The sequence below is a fragment of the Anas platyrhynchos genome, chromosome 2, assembly GCF_047663525.1.
Source record: "Anas platyrhynchos isolate ZD024472 breed Pekin duck chromosome 2, IASCAAS_PekinDuck_T2T, whole genome shotgun sequence".
In the NCBI taxonomy this organism is placed as follows: domain Eukaryota; kingdom Metazoa; phylum Chordata; class Aves; order Anseriformes; family Anatidae; genus Anas; species Anas platyrhynchos.
This window is the reverse complement of record NC_092588.1, coordinates 107,153,359-107,174,246: the sequence shown is the minus strand read 5'-3', so window position 1 is coordinate 107,174,246 and position 20,888 is coordinate 107,153,359. Positions and strand designations below refer to the sequence as shown.

The following is a 20,888-nucleotide window of genomic DNA, read 5'->3' as shown; positions in this document are numbered from 1 at the left end:
ACTCCTTGCACCTCATTTGTGACTGGAGGTGAAGCATTTCAGTGCTCGAGCGCACCAAGGATCAACAGGCAAGCACAGGATAGAGCTGGGGGAGTGCGTATAAACTGCAGTGTGCAGAACGTTCACCTCCAGCATTTCCAGCACACTTGGATACGTTTTACAGCTGCCCATAACTGCAGTAACCATTCTCTTTTTCTGCAGGGCTTCGGAGGGCAGGACCGTGGAGGTGCCGTACCGCGGGGACGTGGAGCTCACCATCCTGGACATCTTGGGGGGGCTGCGCTCCACCTGCACCTATGTGGGAGCTGCCAAACTCAAGGAACTCAGCAGGAGAACAACGTTCATCCGGGTCACCCAGCAGCACAGCCAGGTCTTCTCGTAGCCCAGGACTGGGGAACTGGAGAGAGGGGCAGGGGGAGAGGAGCAGGAAGGGCTGGTGTTTTGTTGTGCTTTCTCCTTCTTGGTGCAGTAGTGGCAAGTTCTCCTCTCTCTGCAGATGGCAATTTCATAGCCACGATGGCTGGGATTTGGACAGGGAAGGTTGTGCTATTAACACAGTGCCATTGGTTCAAAATGCAATAGCCTCATCTTTTATTGTGCCTATTTTATTATTTTTTTTAATATCATTTCTCCTCCTGTTTCTTCCCCTCTGACAAATAGCTGCTGAAAGCCCAGCTAACAAGGAATTGGCTTGTACAGATATGTCTGTTGCACCTGCACATGTACACACATTCCCTCTTTGAAGGCTGGCCTGGCAGCCACCACTGCTTCTGACAGTGCAGCCTCCAGAGACTGCAGGCAGGGAGAGAGAAAGATGGAAGGGGTTGAGTGGAGGAGCCAAAACCCAAATTGTCGTCACCTTTCCTCTGGCAAAAGGGTCAGTGTTTGTGGCAGGGCTGCCAGCCTGCACGATGTCAGAGGTGGATGAGGCCTGACTCCTGCGAGCTGCTTACTGGGAAGATAAAATGCCAGCTCTCCACTCTGGGTTCACAGGGCTGGTGCCCCCATTTGTACTTAAATCTCCCTCTTTCAATGGACCTGCCTCTTCAGGGAAGTTGTCGTTGAATGTAGCAAACCCATGCTGTCCTCCCTGTCTCCGTCTGTGGAGATCATTCAGGAGAGGACAGCTCAGAGCTTGCCTGCTTCTTTGTGCACGCTGTTACTGAATTACCTGGGTTCCTGCTTTTACCCATGCTCTGTGGTCAGAATTTTTCGGGACGTACAACCTCAGCAACAGTAAACCCACCTAGGGGAGGTTCCTCCGCAGCCCTCCCTGCTCCCTCGTAAGTTTTCTGCCTGTTCATGTCCCTTTAGCAAAGATGTAAGGATGCTGTGCTGCGCACTGTCTGTGGCCAGGTGAATGAGGTCAGAGAAGTCAAACTCACGTCTTACTTACTTGGTGCCACTCCTTCGCAGTCCTTAGCGTCGTGAAAATCACAAGGGAGCTTCCAGCAGAACAGCCTGATGGCAAGACAGTGACAGGCTGAGATTGAGTTAAAGCACTTGCTCTAAAGGCAGTAATGAATGTTTAAGACTCTGGGTAACGCTTTAACAAAGTGCAACAGCCCGCTAATTAATTGATAAATCACAACAAAACTTATTTGGAAACACGCATGGCATCCGCACGAGTAGCACAGCAGCTCGTTATGATGAAGGATGTAAAAGTGAACACCAATGAATTAATCATGTTTGGCCACTTACTTTGAAGTGCTGCTGAGATCGCAGTACAGCTGATGTTACTTCATTCAGGGGCTTGCTTTCCCCTCCTGTAGGTATCTGTGGAAAGAGGTAGGCTTCCTTTGCAAAGCAAACAAGTAAGCTGTAGGAAGGGGAATAGCAAAGAGACTCTAGAATTAGGCTCATAGGCAGGACTGCCCAAAAAGCCATGCACAAGGGTTGGTACGATCGACCTTTCTAAGGAACAAATCAAGGCCACAAAATGATCCCCGATGACTTTTAAGTGTGCTTTGCACATTAGTAAAGGCACCGGAGGTCTTCTAAATGGCCTCATATTTTAAATGTCTTCCATTAAACTTGCAGGGCGTCGGTCTTAATTGTGGTGTGACCCTTTCTTCTGTTTTGGAGGTGAGTAAGGGCCTTAATGTGAGTATAGGTTATGCTTGTGCTGGCTCTAAGGACCATTTGTCCTGCCCAAAATTTGTAAAGGAACCTGAACTCAGAGAGAAGCCGGCCCTGTGAGTAAAGGCTCTGGTCTCTGCTCCCTCCAGCCTGAAAGCATCACCTTAAGAAGTTGCCTCGCTTCTTTACCACAGATCCTACGGTGGGCCAAATCCTGCTCCCTGAGCCCAGAGTACAGGCGGTGTTACTGCCCTGCAGCTGTACAGCAGCAGGGGGTCACCTTCCCTCGTTTACACGCCGTGCAGTACAGGGGTAGAAAGGCAAACAAACACCTCTGCGAGGAGCCCGTGCCAGACCTGACGGCAGGTGTGTCTCCACACTCGTGCCTTCACACGTGGGAGGCGAGCAGTCTGCTGGTCTCACGCCCACTCTCACTATTGCTTTTCTACTTTTTTTAGCTACATTTCTAAACGAAAGAGGTACATATACGTAGTATAGATATATATATTTGTAAACATCTTTTCTAACAAGATCATACGCACATTGAACAGAGCAGCTTTGTGACATCTCTTTGGAACAGTTTCTTTTCCAAAGGGCAGGCGCTGAGGGCACGGGAGGGCTGCCTCTCCACAGGGATGGCACGCGTGGAGTCTTCTCCCTGGCAAACCTCACACTTAGACTGCCCAGGGCCACTCACAGCCGCTTCCCTGTCCCTTTGCACGTACCTCTGTCTGGCCCCTGGCTGATCTGGAGGGATGGGGATAGGCTGTACCTTAAGAAGTGCCCTGAATTCTCCAGACGGTGAATGACATTGACATTAAGAGTGGTGACTGGTAAAGCTCGAGATGAGGGTGTTTGCTTTTCCCAATCACAGCTGTTACCAGCATTTCGATAGACAGCACGTGCTCTGCTTTGTTTTCTCTTTCTCCAGCATGAGCAGGAGAGAGAAATCAGCTGCAGAAAAGGTAAACTGATGGCATGCCTGCATCTCGCCCGTAGTTACACATGGGATTTTAGAGACAATGCTCAACCAGGTCAGCACTCACTACTCACGCTCAAATGTGCAGCTTTCGGACAGGTTGGAAAACAGAAAAGATCAGGTGTGAGCCCTCATTTAACAGCCACTCCTGTGCCTCAGTAGTTGCCTTTGTTGTCTTTTAGCCCCAGCTGCCGTGCCCTGCTCAAGCCCGCTGCCACTCTCGGGAGAAACGGGAGCAGAGGCGCTGAGGCTGCGCTGTGCCTGGCAGGATGGACCACGCAAAGGCCAGAAACACCGGCAAACGCCATGTGCCATTTGCAGATCTACCTCACCTGCGCATTTTTCCAGGTTTTCTGTCATTTGCTGTCCTGTGGAACATCCTGTCCCATTTGTAAGCGCTTAGTGCCAGGCGATTCTGCTCAGCCTGGTCTTCTTCAAGTCTGCCACCCCAGCCCCATTCTGTCTCCCTGCTGCAGGAGCACTGTGAGTGTGATAAGGGCTGCAGGCCACGCTCATGCCTGCTTCCCCCAGTAATGCTGAGCTGAGCACCCCAGGGCAGTGTTGAGGTCTGGCCCCACAGTGCTTTACCTGCAGACACCAACAACCTGTAAGTGGGGATGCCGAAAAGGGCCTTGTGACACCACTCAGACAAGCCCAGCTGAGCACATCAATCCCTGGTATCTTGAAACAAGATAACACCTAAAAAATCCTTTCTGCCAGCCGGTTGTGGGGGTGGAAAGGACTGGGGGTGACATAGAGACAGGGCAGCAATTAGCCAGGCCCCGCCGTGTCGGTACAGGGGCTTGTGCTTTTCAGTCATGGGCACTTGGAGAGCTGAGGGCAGGGGCTGGAGGGGCTGCAGCACTCCTGGGTCAGATCAGATGCTGCCGCAGCTCCGCACCCCTAAAGACAGCATTTACCTGACACGGTGTTTACTGTTACTGATGTTTTCATACATGGCTAAGCAATTCGGAGTCCAAAACTCCATGGTGTTGCCTGCGATAACTGTAAAGCGCTTCTGCATAATCAGCCAAAAAGCGCTAACGAGCCTTCGCTGTCTTCCTGCCCCGCTCCGCACCGCTGAGGTGGCGATGATCAGCGCTGCCGCCCCTCGAATGCAGCAAACCCGTGCATGCAACGCCTCCAGCGCAAGGCCTTCGGGAGCTGTAAGTGGGAAGTTTTGTTACGCAATAAAAAGCTTCACTCTGATGGTCTGGAGAGGGTTTTGTGCTGTGCGTGCACGGGTGCCTTCCTGCCTCGCTGCGAATGAATGCAGGTGTACTAAAAACACAGTGCCGGGGGGCAGGAGAAATGAATTGGACGAATTACCTCCAGGGGAAAGCTATCCCGCGTTCAGCTGTAACTCATGAAGACAAAGCACGCGTTTGCAATTGGCACTGTTATTTTATTAGTACGAGTATACTGAAACAATAAACTTGTACTGGTATACAGACAATTTCTTTAAAACAATTTTGTTCAAATTTTGAATCAAACATTGTTTTATTATAATAATGAAATAATTTCTACCTAGAAAACCTGCAAGCACCATCAAAGAAAGGGACCATAAAATTCAATAAACAGACGCGAGTGTATCCTACAAATAGACACACCACCATTAGAAAATAGAATATGAATTCTTCCATTTTTTTTTTTAATATTTGTTTTAAAAAAGCTAGTGCAAGTACAATATTTTACACTGGAATTACAGAGAGTATGCACGCATATGGAAAAAAGTTCTCCTGTCACAATAAAAGCTCTTAACTATGTCTGTATGCACTTAAAATCTTCTCCTCTTTTCAATAAGGTGCAAAACGTTATTCCCTCCCTATTTCTCCTTTGTACTGGCCATGTCAGCTCAATTTCTCCCCAACACAAAGCTGCAATATCCCTTTTGCTGGGCCTACACTAGGAACTACACTGGAAGTGTGATTTGCATCAACCCTCATTAATAATACCAAATGAGAAAAAAAATAAAAATAAATTTTTAAAATAATAATAATTAAAAAAAAAAAAAGACCTTAAAAAATTACTGCTGAAGAATGGCTAAACCTTACCCCCGGGCAAGGCCTCTCACCGAGTGCCTTCTCGAGCCGGCCAGCCCCAAGCCCGCCGGCCGCCGGGGACGGTGACATAGCTAGTACAAAATGATTTTCAGTAGCTCACCCGAACTGAAAAAGGTTGGGAAATCCCCACCCGTAACCCACCCCTCCCACGCCCCCACCCACCCCCCTGTAACCCTTTAACACTGCGAAAAAGGACAGTGTTCAACAAGTTAATATATTATTCAAAAAAAAAAAAAAAAAAAAGAGCAAATACATACATTAGTGAGTTTCAACATTAGCTGACTGTCGTAAGAGGTTGTATCTACGCCTTAACAGGTTAGTAACTTCGCTAAGCGGCCAGCCCGACGGCCAGGCAGAAGACACCAATGTAGCCACCCCCCCCCCCCCCCCGGCCCGTTTTCGTCCTCAGCTACCCGGATCCCAACCCCGTGGCTCGGAGAGGAGTTGTGCAGAGTGCGTTCGAAGGGCGAGCAGTCGGCTCCTCGGCTCTCACAGCGAGCCCCCGGGCGGGATCCGGGGCAGAGCCGGGCCTCCCCGCGCTCCCACCCCGGCCGAGGGTCCGGGCCCTGGAGGTTTTGCACGTCAGCAATCCAGTAGTACAGCAACGACAGCTTCAAGGAGTGCCTAAGGCCTACCGCAAACAACACTTCCAATGCATGCCTACTGCATGGTCGAGGGAAAGGGCACAGGAGCTTTGACTGCTCGAAATAGGAACAAACCGAAAAGAAAACAGCCTTGGATGAAGCCTCCATAAAATCCTCAGTGGAAGACTTGAGTCCTTTCAGATAACAAGAAGGAAAAATAAAAAAAAACAAAAAACAAAAAACTACAGAAACCTTAGAGACTGTTATTGTATAAATACTACCTATTGGCTGAATGCACTTCATTGTAATACAGCCGGGGCCCGGGGCCGCCTGGACGAGAGCCGAGGTCACCGCCGGCCCCCTGCTGCCCAGCTCAATCTTTGGACTTAGAAAAAGACCCTCTCTCCTCACAAACTGCCTCGGGATCCTCTCTTTTGGCTTCTGGAAAACACCGGTCTCTCAAGCAAGCCAGACCGCCACTGGAAAGCTGCCTCGTGTGCCTGCTGCTCCCCGGCAGCTCTGGAGGAGGGCGCGGGGAGAAAGGGGCAGTGGAAGGGGCTCCAAGGCCGCCCTGCCTCGGGCAGGGCCCTGCTGTGGGCGCTAGGCTAGGATCCCTCACTGTGAACACTTCTTGCTCAGGATTATACTCTTTGGGTTTTGTCTGGAGCAGGAAGTGCTGGAAAAAAAACGTGGAACAGCCTCACGGGGAGAGGAAAAAAAAAATAATCGGGCCGAAAGGCTTGAGGCGGGAGCCGAGCGGGCCGTGCCTTGCCAGCCTCGTCCCTTGGCGCAGGCAGGAGAGATCTAAAGCCGAAACCCAGCTGCAGAGCGAGACTCTAGGTTTGCACAGTAGCCACCCTTTGAAGTGCCTGGTAGCTGCACTCAGGAATTGCTGCTCCAAGGTGTGTTTTCAGCACAGGAATAAACAGTGTGAAAGCATGACTCCATTCCCCAGAAACGGGACCCAGAAATGTAATACGAACAGAAAATTAAGCACAGTTGTTCTTTAAGAGCCTTTTAAGTAATAATTCTTCCTGGCCAAAGCCAATACAAATCAGATCATCTAGACATGACAATTTCTATATACAAAAAACATGTAACTTTCAACCTTTCTCTGCTTTTGTATTTAAAAACTTTTTTTTTTTTTTTTTACAAACAAGGTATGAAACTCACTGTTCAAACAGAGCCATCTCTTTTTCAAACACTGAATGAATCATTCCAACATTCATTTTTCTTTTGTGCAATTTTTTTAAAACATTACCTGTACTCCTCAATGTGAGTGCTTCAAAAAAAGTTTCTATTTTTAATAAGCTTCTCAAATTAGGTTTACATCAAAAAATATTCCCACAAGATATAGTGCTACAAGAAAAGATCCTATCAGTAAAGGTAACACATCTGAAGCGAGGTCGTCTATGTAAAAGAAATTGAACTCTGGAGTAGAGGTGTGCAACTCGTTTGGAATTTCCCTATCGACACAAAACACGACACTGTCCTCGGGACAGGAAACCAAGTGGATGTGTAGGCTTGCAAAACTCACACGTATTTATTCATGTGCAAACTGACACTTCTGCCTGGCTGTGTGTGCACGTATGCAGATCTGCATCAACAAATTCTCGTTTTTCTGTTGTTTCAGGACCGTGGGGGCGGGGGGGGAGGTGGATAAACCAGAGAGAAGAAAATGACCGGCTGCACTCCAGCGACACGGTCGCCCCCCTTGCTTCTCACATCAGCACTGGCCAGAGCCCCAAGCGGGCTCTGCTGTTACCTGTGATGATGGGGAGGGCAGAAATGGAAATTACCTGTCCGAGTGCAAGCCCCATTTCGCCACGTTTTGGCGTTCATGGGATAGCAGAAGTGTTTCAACAGGCCACATCCCCCCGCGCCCCCGGGGCATCCCGCCCTGGTGAACCTGGACGAAACCCCAGGGTTTTCCAGCCACCTGAGTAAGGTCAGAATCTGGCCCTAACCGAACCAGGCTTCAGTTTCACAAAGATTTATACGTGTACTTCACAGAGAGCTCCCGAGCCACCTGGCTGCTTTGGCCGGCCAGCTCAGACCTTCCCCTGAGCACACGCATAAGTGTTTGCAGAGCTGGGGCCCAGGCCGCTGTGCCAAGAACCCCTCTTTGAAATAACACTGTTAGTGTTTAAAATAAAGAGGATTTGCTCTCCTTGATACAGACTTTTTCTCTCTCTCTTTTTTTTTTTTTTTTTTTTTAGCAGTTGCAAGTCTGAACAGAATTTCACCGTTTCCTTTTTAATATTGGCAACACACTTTTAAGTGAAACAAATCTCTGCACAGAGTGAATTTTCGTGATAACCAACAGCTACAGTTCACGCTGAGCCTGCTGCTTTTGTATTGCGATCTACGTGATATCTACAGAGTTAAACCATGAGATGCAGGAAATCCAAACTCGTCTGTCACATTGTACATCCCTACTCCAGAGCAGTAAAAGTGCTGCTTCTGGTCACATCAGTGTACCACACATATGCCAGCCCCATCCCTGAGTAAAAGGTGTGAAAAGTTTCTAAATGTTCCTTGATTTAGGGAAACGAGAGTAGTGATGTCACTTCCCCACGCCGAGAAAATGACGGAACGACAGGTCGAACGAAGCGACAGCGGGACGAAGGAATTGAAGGAATCAGAGGAACATCCTATCCCCACCCCTCCCACCCCCCCCCACCCCGAGGTCTGGTTCGTCGGGGGAAAAAAAATCCCAACAGCAACTTACAAAATCCTAAAGTAGGTCAACAGCAACGCCAATTTGGGTTTCAACTGCAGGACTTGAGGTAAGTGACATCAAACTCAAATTCCCCGTGATGTGGCCCAGACAAACTGAAACAATGCCTAAGTTAAACACTATAAGGAACAGTCATTTTATATATATAGATATATAGATAGATTAGATAGATAGATAGACAGATAGATAGATATTTTTAGAAATCCCTATAAAGAGGTTCTCGTTTTATTTTCTTCGCCCTGACTAATTTCTTGGTGATTGTATGCATTTCGTTGTAAACTAAACAGGCCTGCTACAAAAAAAGGAAGAAAAAGAAAATAAAAAGGAAAGAAAACAAACAAATAAACAAAAAAAAAAGAGACCAAAAGAAAACAAGAGAAAGGGGAGCCGGGCCAGGGCACGGGGCAAACACCGAGCGGCCCCTTGGCCGCACGTGGCCCCGCGGGGAAGAGGGCTGACGTTGGCAAAAATCCCCCCCTTGGAGACATAATGAACCCCGAAACTCCTCCCGTGGTGGTGGTGGTGGCGGGGGGGAACTCGGATTAGGCGCTTTTTGTCTTCCTGGATCTAAATTTTTCATTTTTTTCCACAGCGCGGAGGCCGGGGGCGTGCGTCTCCGAGACGCAAGGCCGAGGCAGGCCTTCACCTCACGCTGACAAAAAGGGCTGGTGTTTCCCACGTCAAGGAACGCCTCACCCTCAACATGTTTCTCTTTTATTTTTTGGGGGGAGGGGAGTTATTAATAGGAAAAAAAAAAAAAGGAAGGAAGGAAGGAAGAAAGAAACTATTCCAAGGGAACAAAAAGGGGAAACCAGAAGAGGGTATGAGATCTAGCTAACACCGCACGGGTGAGTCTACGTTGGCACGTAAAGTATTGCACATCCTACGAAAGCCAAAGCATGGAAAGGGACGATTGTTGGGAAAGAACCAGTTATTTCAGAAATCCTCAGTCTGAAATACAAGCACAGAACTAATACATTCCTATTGCTCCAAACTTATTTTTTTATTATTATTATTTTTTATTTTTTTTTTTTTTAGTGTTAGTTGAATAGATCCAGTCAGTTTAATAGCCCCTGCTTCCTTATTAACCACGAATGTGAATGCGTATGGTTCTCTTTGAGATTTTTTTTTTTTTCCGAGCACGTGTGAATTACGGAAATAGTGGTACGAATGCGAACTAAAATCTGTAATTCTTTCTACTCCTTTACCATCAAAAGCTTAAAAACAAAACAGGAAACAAAACAAAACAATAAATTGCAAGTGCCCTGAGCAGAGTATATGGAAGATTAAGCAACTTCTCTGAGCAGAAATATTAACAAATAAGCACTAACTAAGCAGTGTGACTGTGAGAAGAAACCCACTCAGCTATTTGGTAGCCCGCTGAGAGGTTAATAAAATTCAAGGAAATTCAAGAAAAGTTTCAAGCTATTTTAAACGTATTTAAACTTTTTGGTGCACCCCAGAATATGGTATAAAAACAATTAGTTCTGGTGTGAGCTAAATTTCAAGTAACAAATAACAGAGTCAAAGCTGGGGTTTGGGGTTAACATCTCTTTTCTTAAATAAAAGCACTGTATTTTAGGGGAGAGGGAAAACATGATTTTTAAATAAGTTTGTTCACTTTAGGTACTGTATTTCTAATCCAGGACTTTTTATTTCCTTTTCTCCCTATCAGCACAGCTTCTTCAAAACTACCTGAAGGACGCGAACTCACCAACCAAAAGTAACGACGTGAACGCTTGATCGCGCCGGGCCCGAGCTAGATCCCACTGACATCAATGAGACACATCCCTGTTGGCAGCAAGAGGCTTTTTGTAGCTCAGACCCGAAGTACGTAATACTCGCACCTCCCCGCGACTTTCCGGGAGGCTGGGTGCACAGCACCTCAAAGGATCCGGCCCTACCTGGGGAAACAAAAGACTGAACGGCGTGAATCCCCCCCCCCCCAAAACTTGTTTTGTACCAAACTCTTAAATCTAGTCTTTCAAATGGAAAGCAATGCAATTAAAATAACAAATAATAATAATAATAAAATAACAATAGGTTTGTTTTAAAAACAAACAAACACCTTGCTTATGTATAGAAATGTTTCTTGTGGAAAACTCTCTCAGCAAGTCTGAAGACAAATTCTCAGAGCCGTCCCGGTAGGACCTGTGCTAGGTTCTGTGTGGCAGATACGGTAGAAAGACCGAAAATGAACTTTGAAAGGAACAATAACCCTATGAAATGGCCTAGAGCGTAGGCAGGTTAGTGAGTAATTGCTACATTTGTTTATGCTCTTTCAGACCCCCCCCAACCCACAACATTATTAGGTAAAAACTGCAGGAATACCACACAAATGATAAACTCAAGATGTGCAAATTGCAAGATTCTTTAAAGTCCATCTTTTTTTCAAAAACACTGGACAATGATTTTTTTTTTCTCTTTCCTTTTTCCTTTCTCTTATTCTTTTATTATCTGTCAGCTCGCATATGCCTTTAACTCTTTCTCAAGCATTAAAGTTTAAAAAGTGCCTCCTATTAAGTAGTCCTTTGTGGACAATGACTGTCACATACTAGTTCAATAATTCACATTCATCCCTTTGAAACCACATTGAAACTTTCAGCATCTTGCTCGTGAGAAAACTTTACATAGTTGCATGTAGTTACAGTGTTGAAGAGATTAATTTGTTTGCTGCTGCTGTTTTCCGAGCAGATTAAAGTGAGATACAGTACGTACTGAGTGTTAGACCAGGATGCTCAGCAATAAAGTGTGAACAGCATTTTAAGTGCTTAAAGACATTCTACGTTCATCTTCAACATCGGGTTCCTGTGTCACACTGAAATTTGAAAAAAAGTGGCACGGGTCGTCCATAATCATGAACCAAAAACAGTACTAGAGTTAAAGACAAAGACCTGCAACCCAACTGCAAACGATGGATGCCTGTGATCTCAAAGGGGCAGTATGCGTCTCCCTGGTGGAAGCGAATGTCCATGGCCTTAACCCGAGGGATTTGTCTAACACTGCACGGAAACAGGGCCCGCCCAGCGAGCCGGAGGGCTCCCTGCGCACACCCACGCACACCCACGCACACCCACGTGCGCCCAGGCGTGCCCGCCGGCGCCGAGGACAGCGCCCCGTGTGTGTGTGGCCTCCCGGCACCCGACTGCACGAGCAAGCAGAGGGGAATCTGGTGGTGTGGCAGATGCTTGGTGAGCAAAAATCAGTGCAGTCAGACCCCATGGGGGGAAATATATATATACATATACACACACACAAATATATATATATATATATACACACACACATATATATATATATACTGTAGAGCCTTGAGCGAGAGTTGGCTTATTGTTGACAGCATCAGAGGCTGTCTGATCCTCTTTTGGGTAACATCTGTGGGTTGTGTCCTCAGCATTCACCTGGGGCCAGGAAACCTCTTCAGGGTCCCTCCTCGGGACGGGCGCACGCACACACACACCACGCGTGACACACACCTCTGCTACAGTTCCCTTCTCCTCACCTACCCCCCCAAAAAAAAACCTAGAACGGGAACCAAAACAAGGAAAAAAAAAAAAACACAAAAAAAATAACGATGACAAAAGGAAAAAAATCACAGCTGGACCCTGTCCTACACGAGGTGTTAGAAAACAGGAGCCATGACAACACATTCATTTCCACTAAGGGTGTGTGAAGCAGATACTGCCCCTTCTGTAGCTCTCAAGAAACCTAGTCACTGACAAACACTTGTGGAAAAACATATGCACCAGTCTCCTGCATAATACCAGCTGCAACTATAACAACAAGGTTATAACATAAACCTAAAATAAGATGATAACATGTAAATACTGGGTTATTTAGTCTACAGTACAGTAATCTGGATAAAAATGACAAGGGATAGCCTAATTTCCTTTCCCCAAACAACTTTTACTTTCCTACATTGGATCGACCTTCAATGCAAATCTTAACCTCCTGAGGAATAAAAGAAGGCTTGGGAAGAGTCAAAGGTGGCTCCTCTTCTGATTTCTCTAGTTTTCGTGTTTCGGGGGCTGACCACCTCCTCTTCCTCGTTGCCGGGGGCTTGCTGGGTTCTGTTTTGGTGAGCAAAGGTGCTGCAGGCAATCCTATTTTGTCCGGAAACTTCAGTTCACCATTCTCAGCTAACATCTGTGCACTTCCCTGATTAATCCCATTTTCCTGCTCCGCATACCTGTGTCTACTTCCAGCTAGACTGTCATTCTTTGAATGCTTCAGCAAGATACTAGCTGAGTCCACGGGCTGGCCCTTTTTAATAGAGCCGTTCTTCAGGTTCTTGAGCGTAAGCGATATGCAGACATCCCCCACAGAGAGTTTGGAGCATGGCAAATCAAAGAGCTGGCTGGTTCTCTCGGGGCAGCAGGATGACCAGCCTTGTCCAAATACAAAAAAAGGGTATTCTACCAAGACCTCCACGCTGACCTGCAGAGAGAGAGACAACAGAAAGAGAGAGAGGGAGGGAGGAGAGAGCGTGAGATGATGCCTTTTGCCCTGGGGCACGCGTGCAGCACCCAGCCGGCGCTGTGGGTGACAGCAGTGAAGCAGGAATTGCACAGGTGCTGCTCAGTTCCTGCGAAATCTGTGCCTCGAGCACCAGACTTCGCGCTCGTCCTTGTCAGGCGGGTGTTAACAGACTGAGCTCAGCACTTCTTAGCGCAAAACCTCAACAGGAATCGATCTTTACCTCCACCCAGCTGCTCAGAGAGGCCTACGAGGCCAAACAGCTTTGGCATCTGACAAACTGCTGTACCCCTGTGGTACCTCGAGCCTGACACCCAGGCCTAAAGGCACCTGGCAGCCAGAGGACGGCTCCCCAAGGCTGGAAGGGGCTCTGCTGCTTGTTATGACACACGATTTCCTAAATGACCACAGGAACATCACCTCCCCCTGCTGACCTCCACCTGTGTCAGTGCATACTTACCAGCATGAAATGGCTGAGGACGTCGAATTACAGGGGAAGGCCGTGGGTAGGTACAGAGCTGTGCCTATACCAGCAGCAGGCATGACCCCACCTTCCCTGAGCAGTCCCGTGACCCAGAGCACTTTGTCCCCTTCTCCCACCTACTCCTCCAGAAGCCCCTGATGGTGGGCCTGGAGGACCTGACACCACGAGCACCTCAATACCACTTTTATCTGCACGGTGTCTGTCAGCAGGATCGAACCGTGGATGTGGGCTCGTGACTCACACCCTACAGGCCCGAGCCCTTCTGCCACGGCCCTGTCAGGGCAGGAAATTCTGACTAACGCTTTCAAAAACCTGGCACGTGTTTTCAACATGCTGTGTGCAGCTCCGCTGAGATCTGCAACCCTAAGAGGCTGGACTCAGCGACCACCACGAGGCTCCCTCTGGAAGCGCCTTTCTTTCTGATAAGGATACTGATTCCTTTCCAATGTGTGTCTCACGCCAAGGCATCCTGAGGACTCCTGGTTCGCAGTGGGCAGTACGGCAGCACTTATCCTCTGCAAACAGGGCCCCTGGCAGCTCTCTTTGGACCCCCCCAGCTCCACATCCACTGTAAGCAGGAGGACTGGATTTGGGATGTCCCACAGCCCAGGGACAGAGGCTCCAGGACTGGTAAACCAAAGATTCCCAACAGATTGTGACTGCTCTTTCAGCTGGTTAAACCCACGCCATGTCCTAGCACACAACTGCAGCTCCTGAGACAGCTGAGAAAACCCCAACCTTAAGACACCAATAAATATATGCTACATGGTCAGGCTAATGAATAACACTTTATATATTCTTTTGACACTCCATCTGCCCAGCAAATTAGCCACTCTATGAGAAATTCCAAAAGCAGTAGCTTAGAGGCACAAAACACCCTCCTGTTCCCCCAGAAAATCAATTTGTGCCATATTAAAACTTCTCTGACCGGACCTGCCTGCCAACAACCAACTACGTACACAGCAATACTGGACAGGGACATGGCCCTAGGCATGGTTTATGAACCGTGGAGCACCTGGGGCAAGGTAACTGCAGAAGTCCTGCCACTTCATGCTGCTGGAGGCTCACTCTAAATCCTCCAGCGCCAGGATTTGCAGAAATACTTGCCCCAGGTTTGTGGTCCTATTCCATACATACTCACCTCGGAAAGGGGTCTGACTGGGAGGGGTGGTGGATATGCAGCATCTTTTAGGGACTTAAATGGAAACCACTGTCTACACAGAGCTGTAGGCTTTTCCCTAGGCATGAACCATATGGTGGGCACGGGTTTTTCATCGATAGTGCTGTGGCTTGCCCCTTTCTCTCTTCCTTCCTGCTTACTGTAATTTTTTTTCTTTCTTTTTGTACTTTCCCAACCCCATCAAAAGCTATTTGTGCCTTTGGGAATCACACATACTCGTGTGCTTTATACTCACTGAAACAAAAGTTTCTTGTGGTGTTAACACGCTTCCACAGCATGTCATACTTTTGTTTTACGTGGCATATGAAACACTCGCCTGAACTGTCAGTCACTGAAACTATCAGTCAGATTGCTGGGGGTGATTATGAACAACCCTAATGAAATGCCATTATTGCCATGACCCGGTCACAGTGTTCGTGGACATGGAATCTCAGAATGGTTTGGGTGGGAAGGGACCTCAAAGACCACCCAGTTTCAATCAACTTTTATGGGTAGAGACACCTCCCACCAGACCAGGTTGCCCAAAGCCCCATGCAGCCTGGCCTTGAGCACCTCCAGGGATGGGGCATCCACAGCTCTGGCAGCACTGCTTTAGCTATCTGCTTCTGGATTCAGCTAAATTGGGATTTTAACATAGCCACTCTCTACAATCGATAGTAGACAAAGAGCTTCCAAGTGTGAAAGTGCAGTGAGAACACCTCTGTAACATTTTCTCCTGACCACTGCATTCAAATTAGAGAAGTTGATTTTAAAAGCTCCCTCCCCCAGTATCTTGGCATGATTGTTGTAGGGGACAAAGAAATGTGAAACTTGTTTCTGTGCCCTTCTAACTATTAAGACAATAAAGCCAGAAACCAAAACGCTGCTCCCTTTCAAGCACACTGGGCTCTACTGCAAAGTTCCTGTTTTATTTCCATGTTAGAACAATGACTAATGGAAACACCCAAAACTTCTCATTGCAGCCACTGAGTGTCTGTAACTTTCTATAGCCCTTTATCATCTTATTTCTCAGCCAAACTCAGCAGGTGAGGGAGGCAATTCAGGTTGCTCAGGAAATGCATGCTGGAGCTGGAACACCCACGACACGTGCTGGAAGAGCTGCTGCAACCAACATGAGGAGCACCAATGTGTATCTGAGCTGTATAGAGACGACAGCTCCTCATTTCCCCCCCACTGCAAACAACACCTGCCCTCACAAGAGTGCATCTCCTCTGAGACATCTACAGGGTTGCAGGCAGCAGCACCTCTGGCCACGGGGACCTGGCATGTGTGGGGTGACACAGGAGTTGTCATGAAGCCTTCAGCATCCCACCAGGGCTGCATTTGGAGCAGCTTCGGTGTGCTGTCACTGCGAAAAGGGGTGCTTCAAGGTCAGTGGTCTTACAGAACCTCTCCATCTCTAATGTCTACGGTTCTGGTTTTAAAAGAAAAGGGAAGTTATAACCTGTACGCTCGTCTTTCTTTCTAAAGCTGTATTTTAGAAATTATTGGGAGCTGGAACTCAGGGTTCAAAGCAAGCATTTCAGAGCACTACTTTTGCATCTCCTGTGGGTTTTGACCTTAACAGAAATGGACGTGAATTGCCAGCTTCCGCTTGTTCCTGGCAGTGGAAGAAAGGACAGGTAATAACGATGTACATGTTATTACAAGAATAATATGTTGAACTGCAAAGAGATTCAGATCCATAAGGTTTTTTTTTAGGCAACTTGAATTCAGAGGAATAACCGCTGAACTTTGGGTTCTCATCCATTTGATACTCGTTTCACTTCTTACTCATCCCCAGCGGGGATGCCCCGAAATGGAAACCTAGCTTCCCTCAGGCGCTAAGGGCAGTTGTTTCACTGGAAAGGGGTACAGCTTCAGGTGGGCTAATTGTCTCCTGGTTTTACACGCCTGGAAGAGGGCTGGATTTGCGCGGTGACTGGAAGAGGGGGGCAGGTGGGAGGATGACCTCTTTCTGCCTTAGCACTGCGCCGGGGAGGAGCAGCTGTGGGCTTGCAGTTCCGTGGTACAATAGCAGCTGCGTGGTGCCTCCCTACGTGCGAGCTGGATACGCTCAGCTAAAAATAACCTCCTACCTTTGTCCCTCAGCTGGTGTGGAAATCAGCTAGCGCTTGCACAGAGCCTGGAAGCATGAAATCATCAGTGCTGTGATGACCTCCCAGAGATCGCATATTCCCTTGGTGCTTGGGAGTCAGTGTGGAAGTGTAGCGGTACCCCTGAGCCACTGCCCTAAGCTCTGAGACCTTGAAGTGGAAGAATAATCCCCCTTCACAGGGGCAATTTCCTAATGAGTAAAGACGGCCCCATGGCTGCTAATAGGGCTAAACGCTTCCATACGGACACGCTGGGCCAAGGGTGAGGTCAGCGGTGACTTCAGCCACGCAGAAATGCTCTCCCTCCCTCTCTCTCTGAGCAGCCCCTGCCATGCAGGCACACAGCTGATCCGGGAAGAGACCCAAGGACTGGGATCCGCAGGAAACCTCAATGAAACCCTCGCCCTGATCACATCTCTGCGTGCCTCTCCCTCGGTTCTGGAAGCATCCCCTGTGGGAAGCACAGCTGGGGAGTATTTCGGCTGCGGTGATGTCAGCCTGCTCCTGATAGGCTTCTGCACAAGGTGGCACGGCGCTGGGTGCGAGCGGTGCGCGGGTTTGTGCTTTCTGCCAGAGGATGGCACTCCACCCCTTGCGAAGGCGCTCTGCCCAGCGCACAGCACCTCGGCTGTGCTGGCAGATCCAGCAACAAGACACGATAAAAACACTACCTGCACGTCTGACATGAGCAACGGGACCTGTCGCAGGTAGCTGTTGCCAGGTAGGCGCAGGTTGGGAAGGATGGGACCCAGACGGCTGCAGCTGTAAGGTTTTTTTGTGTGACTTGCTCCTCTGTGCCGTACCTGCTTGTTTTTCTTCTCCAAACTGCCAGTCTAGGTTTCTTCGCCGGATCTGGACACTTCCAGCTCCTCTCGCCCTCTCTCCTTCTGGTTCTCCACCACGGAGGGTGCTGCCTCGTGGCTGCAAATGCTGCAGCTCGCAGCACTTGTATTTCAAACCTAACTGAGAGCACTTGTGACAACGTTATTGCGAATAATACCTCTAGGAACCAGGCTGCTACCTGGTATATCTGATCTGCTCCTGCCTCAGTAGAGAAGAATCTAAATTGCTCAGAAAATGGGCAGCAATAGGATAATGCTTTATGATCAGTACGGTCTTAACCTAGAAGTATCTTTGGAAAGTTACAGGATTTTTTTCCTGCAGTGAGAAACAAAGGTCAGAAGCACGGCCTGACCAGCCGCCTAGATGGTTTTCCTTTCCAAATTTCCCTTGAACAGACAGTTTATGTGAGCTGCACAGTGTTTAAGCCACTCACGACTGAAGCCTCAGTAAAACTCTGTAGTGTTTCAGTAACTTACGTGTGAGTGGAAGCATTCCCAGACAGCTCCAAGCTGTCTCCAAGCCATGGAAATTCACAACCTCGCAGCCTACCTATTGCTCAAGGGTGGGATTTACGCTGAATCTAGCCCAAGCTTCATGGGGTGGAAGGTCAAAATCACCTACAAGAATGCAAAATATATCCCCTCATACAGCTTAACCCAACTTGTATTTGAATAAAAAAGCATGAAGATGGTGTAATTTCTCTTATGGGTTCTCCAGCTATAAAGCACAGCAGGATTTATTCCAACATGTGAAATCCTAACCAGGCAATGAAGATCTTTGGCTAGACCCACGGGTGGAAGAAGATCCAGCTGTGTGCCTTGGCTGTGACGATAACGCACTGTGTGACCTTACTGCAGCAAATCCCTTTGCTGCCCGGCGTCTCGGTTTGCCCCCTAGACTCAGGATGCTTCTCTGTGATGCCAGGACTGTTATTTTTCAGTCCTGCTCATCATTCCCAGCGAGTACGTAAATGTTTCCCCTGGACTGATGAAGGCACTGAGCAATTTAATCTGGACATTAGGAAAGAGGGCAGCCTGGTCCCCCACAAAGACCCATTTTACATCCAGGAGGCTACCATTTGCCACCAGTGTGCCCCTGATGGCTCCACCAACACTGCCAGACAGATAATTTTTGGACCCGTGACTGGACCACATTGAGGCGCCCCCCACTGCCTCCCACCAGCGCGCGGCCCCATTACCTGTGCGCGATGCTCCCCGACCGCAAACTGTATCACAGCAATGCCTGGGTTATGGCTGTCTTCGATCCTCTCCACAGTGCTGGAGTCTATTTTCAGGTCATTGCTAATTTCCGCGCTCTGGATGAAGTCTTCCGTTTTCAAGTCCTCTACTTTCTTCAGCTCCCCGTTGGCCAGCTGGATGATCGACCCCTTCATGAAGTAAGGGGGCAGCGTGGGGGGAGCGGCGGCGGGGGAGGCGATGGACTGCACCACGGGGAGGTGGATCTGCGCCTGCACCATGGTGGCCTGGTAGGCGGGCTGGGTGGTGTGGGGCTCGGCGCTGAAAGCCTCGCTCTTGGGGACGGCGGTGGTGACGAATGTGTGAGGCACTGCTGCGAACTGGGGAGACGAGGTGACTATCGCCGGCGCCACGCCCGACGGCTCCACGTCGGCGCTGCCGACGGGTATGAGCAGGGGCTGGGTGCCGGGGATCACCAGGTGCTGGGGCAGCCCCCCCGGGTACCCCAGGGCTTGCTGCTGGCCGCTCAGGTAGCCAATCACCGGCGGCTGGGTCCCGGCGTAGAAGGCCGTCGCCGGCAGCCCGACGGGGAGCTGCTCGGAGGCGCTGTGGGTCGTCTGGATGACGGTGTGGGGGGACAGCGTGGCCACCGCCTTCACCCCCTCGTGGCCCAGGGCCTGCTGCGGGGACAACGCGTAGGAGCGGTGGGCCGGCTTCCCGAGGTGCAAGCTTCCCTTGTCGTTGAGGGCGGAGGGGGAGGTCTCTCGGTTGGTGGCCTGCTGCACCTCCATGTCCGCCGTGGGCGTGCTGCTGTTGGGGACCACCATGACGGAGGCTCGGACCCCTGAGGAATCCCGGGCGCCGTACTCGGCGGGGCTTGAGTGCACCACCACGTGCCTGGTCTCGTAATGGTGAGGAGCTGGTTTATTGCCTGCTTTGACCAGACCCATGTCGGCGGAGGGCGAAATGCCGTACCTCCGGCTCTTCTCTATCTCGCCGTTCAGTACCTCCTTGGCCTGCATCGCCTGCAGCCGGCCGCTCTCGGGCTTTTTGGGGGCGTCCCTCGCCACGAAGTGCGAGGCATCGCTGTACTGCACCACCACCTGGGAGGAAGGGCCGAGGGTGAGCGTGTGGGGGATCACCGTCTGGTGGGGGTGCAGGGGGACCGGGATGGTTGGAGGAGAGACGTTTCGGACCGCGCTCTGGGGAGAGCTGGAGATGTGGACGTACTGGTTCTGCTGGGCGGGCGGAGGGGACCCGGCGGCGATCAGCCCGGGCGTCCTAACCAGGTGCGGCTCGACTTTGTGCCCCTGCTGGCTCAAGCCGCTCATGCTGGCCAGCAAAGTGGAATAAGCCTCCAGCTGGGAGCGCTGGGATGGAGTGGTTGCGACCGCCGTGGCCGCCGCCACGGCGCCGGTTGCCGAATTGGCGGTCGGGGAGATCAGCTGCGAGGGGATGAACCCGGCGTATGGTCCGCTGTACTGGGGCCCGACGAACTGGAACGTGTGCTGCAGGTGCGTGTACTGCACGGGGGAGACGGGGGTCCCGGACTGGGAGAGCGCGGGCGAGTACACGGTGGGGAGCGTGGTGGGGGCCGGCACGGACCTGGGCGCGCTCGGCGGGGAATAGTCCAGCCCCGCCGACGGCGGCGGTGGCGGCGGCTTGTGCAAACCCTGCTGCAAGCCCACCTCCGCCGACGTCCCCCCGGGCCTGTGCCTGGCCCCCAGGCCGCTCTGGCCGCCGGGCGTGCCGGGGAGCCATGCTAGGTTGTCGGCGCGGTGGTTGTCGTTCGGCAGGACCGGCTTCACCTCCGAAGGCAGGCTGGTGGCGGGGATCTCTCGCTTCTTGGGCGGCAGGCATTCATTGCTCCGCTCTTGGTTGGATTTCATCTTTCGCCGTCCCCCCTCCACTGTGCTTGCTTCACTGTCTGGCTGGCTCTGGTTTCAGTCTGGTAAACGGAAAGTCACATTTGATTTCTGCCAGGGATCCAGTGACTTCATGGGGAATCATCTCCCTGTGAGCACGATCCTCCGACAGCTCCTCTGGACTCTGCAACGAGAGGGTGGGCGAGGGAGGGGGGAAACCACACCATCAGCGCTGGGAAATGGGAACAAACAAGCCGACACCCCCAACCAGCAACCGAGAAAGAGGACAAAAAGGGCTGGAAA

At 50.0% G+C, this 20,888-nt stretch overlaps 2 protein-coding genes across 17 annotated transcripts in view; one reads left to right on the top strand and one right to left on the bottom strand.

Annotated features, from left to right (window-relative positions):
- GMPR (guanosine monophosphate reductase) overlaps positions 1-5,035 on the top strand; it is a 36,271-nt gene extending 31,236 nt beyond the window's left edge. Inside the window, exon 9 of the mRNA XM_027451263.3 lies at positions 202-5,035. Within this exon, the coding sequence (XP_027307064.1) occupies positions 202-382 (181 nt within the window). The 3' untranslated portion in view covers positions 383-5,035. The remainder of the gene's footprint in view (positions 1-201) is intronic.
- The window catches only part of ATXN1 (ataxin 1), a 200,016-nt gene continuing 183,570 nt past the window's right edge, over positions 4,443-20,888 (bottom strand). For all 16 annotated transcript variants that reach the window (XM_072033323.1, XM_038174993.2, XM_027451266.3 and 13 more), the window contains 2 exons: positions 18,723-20,769; positions 4,443-12,882 (listed from right to left, as the gene is read on the bottom strand). In XM_072033323.1, coding sequence (XP_071889424.1) covers positions 12,352-12,882; positions 18,723-20,609 — 2,418 coding nt within the window. In that variant the 5' untranslated portion in view covers positions 20,610-20,769 and the 3' untranslated portion in view covers positions 4,443-12,351. The remainder of the gene's footprint in view (positions 12,883-18,722; positions 20,770-20,888) is intronic.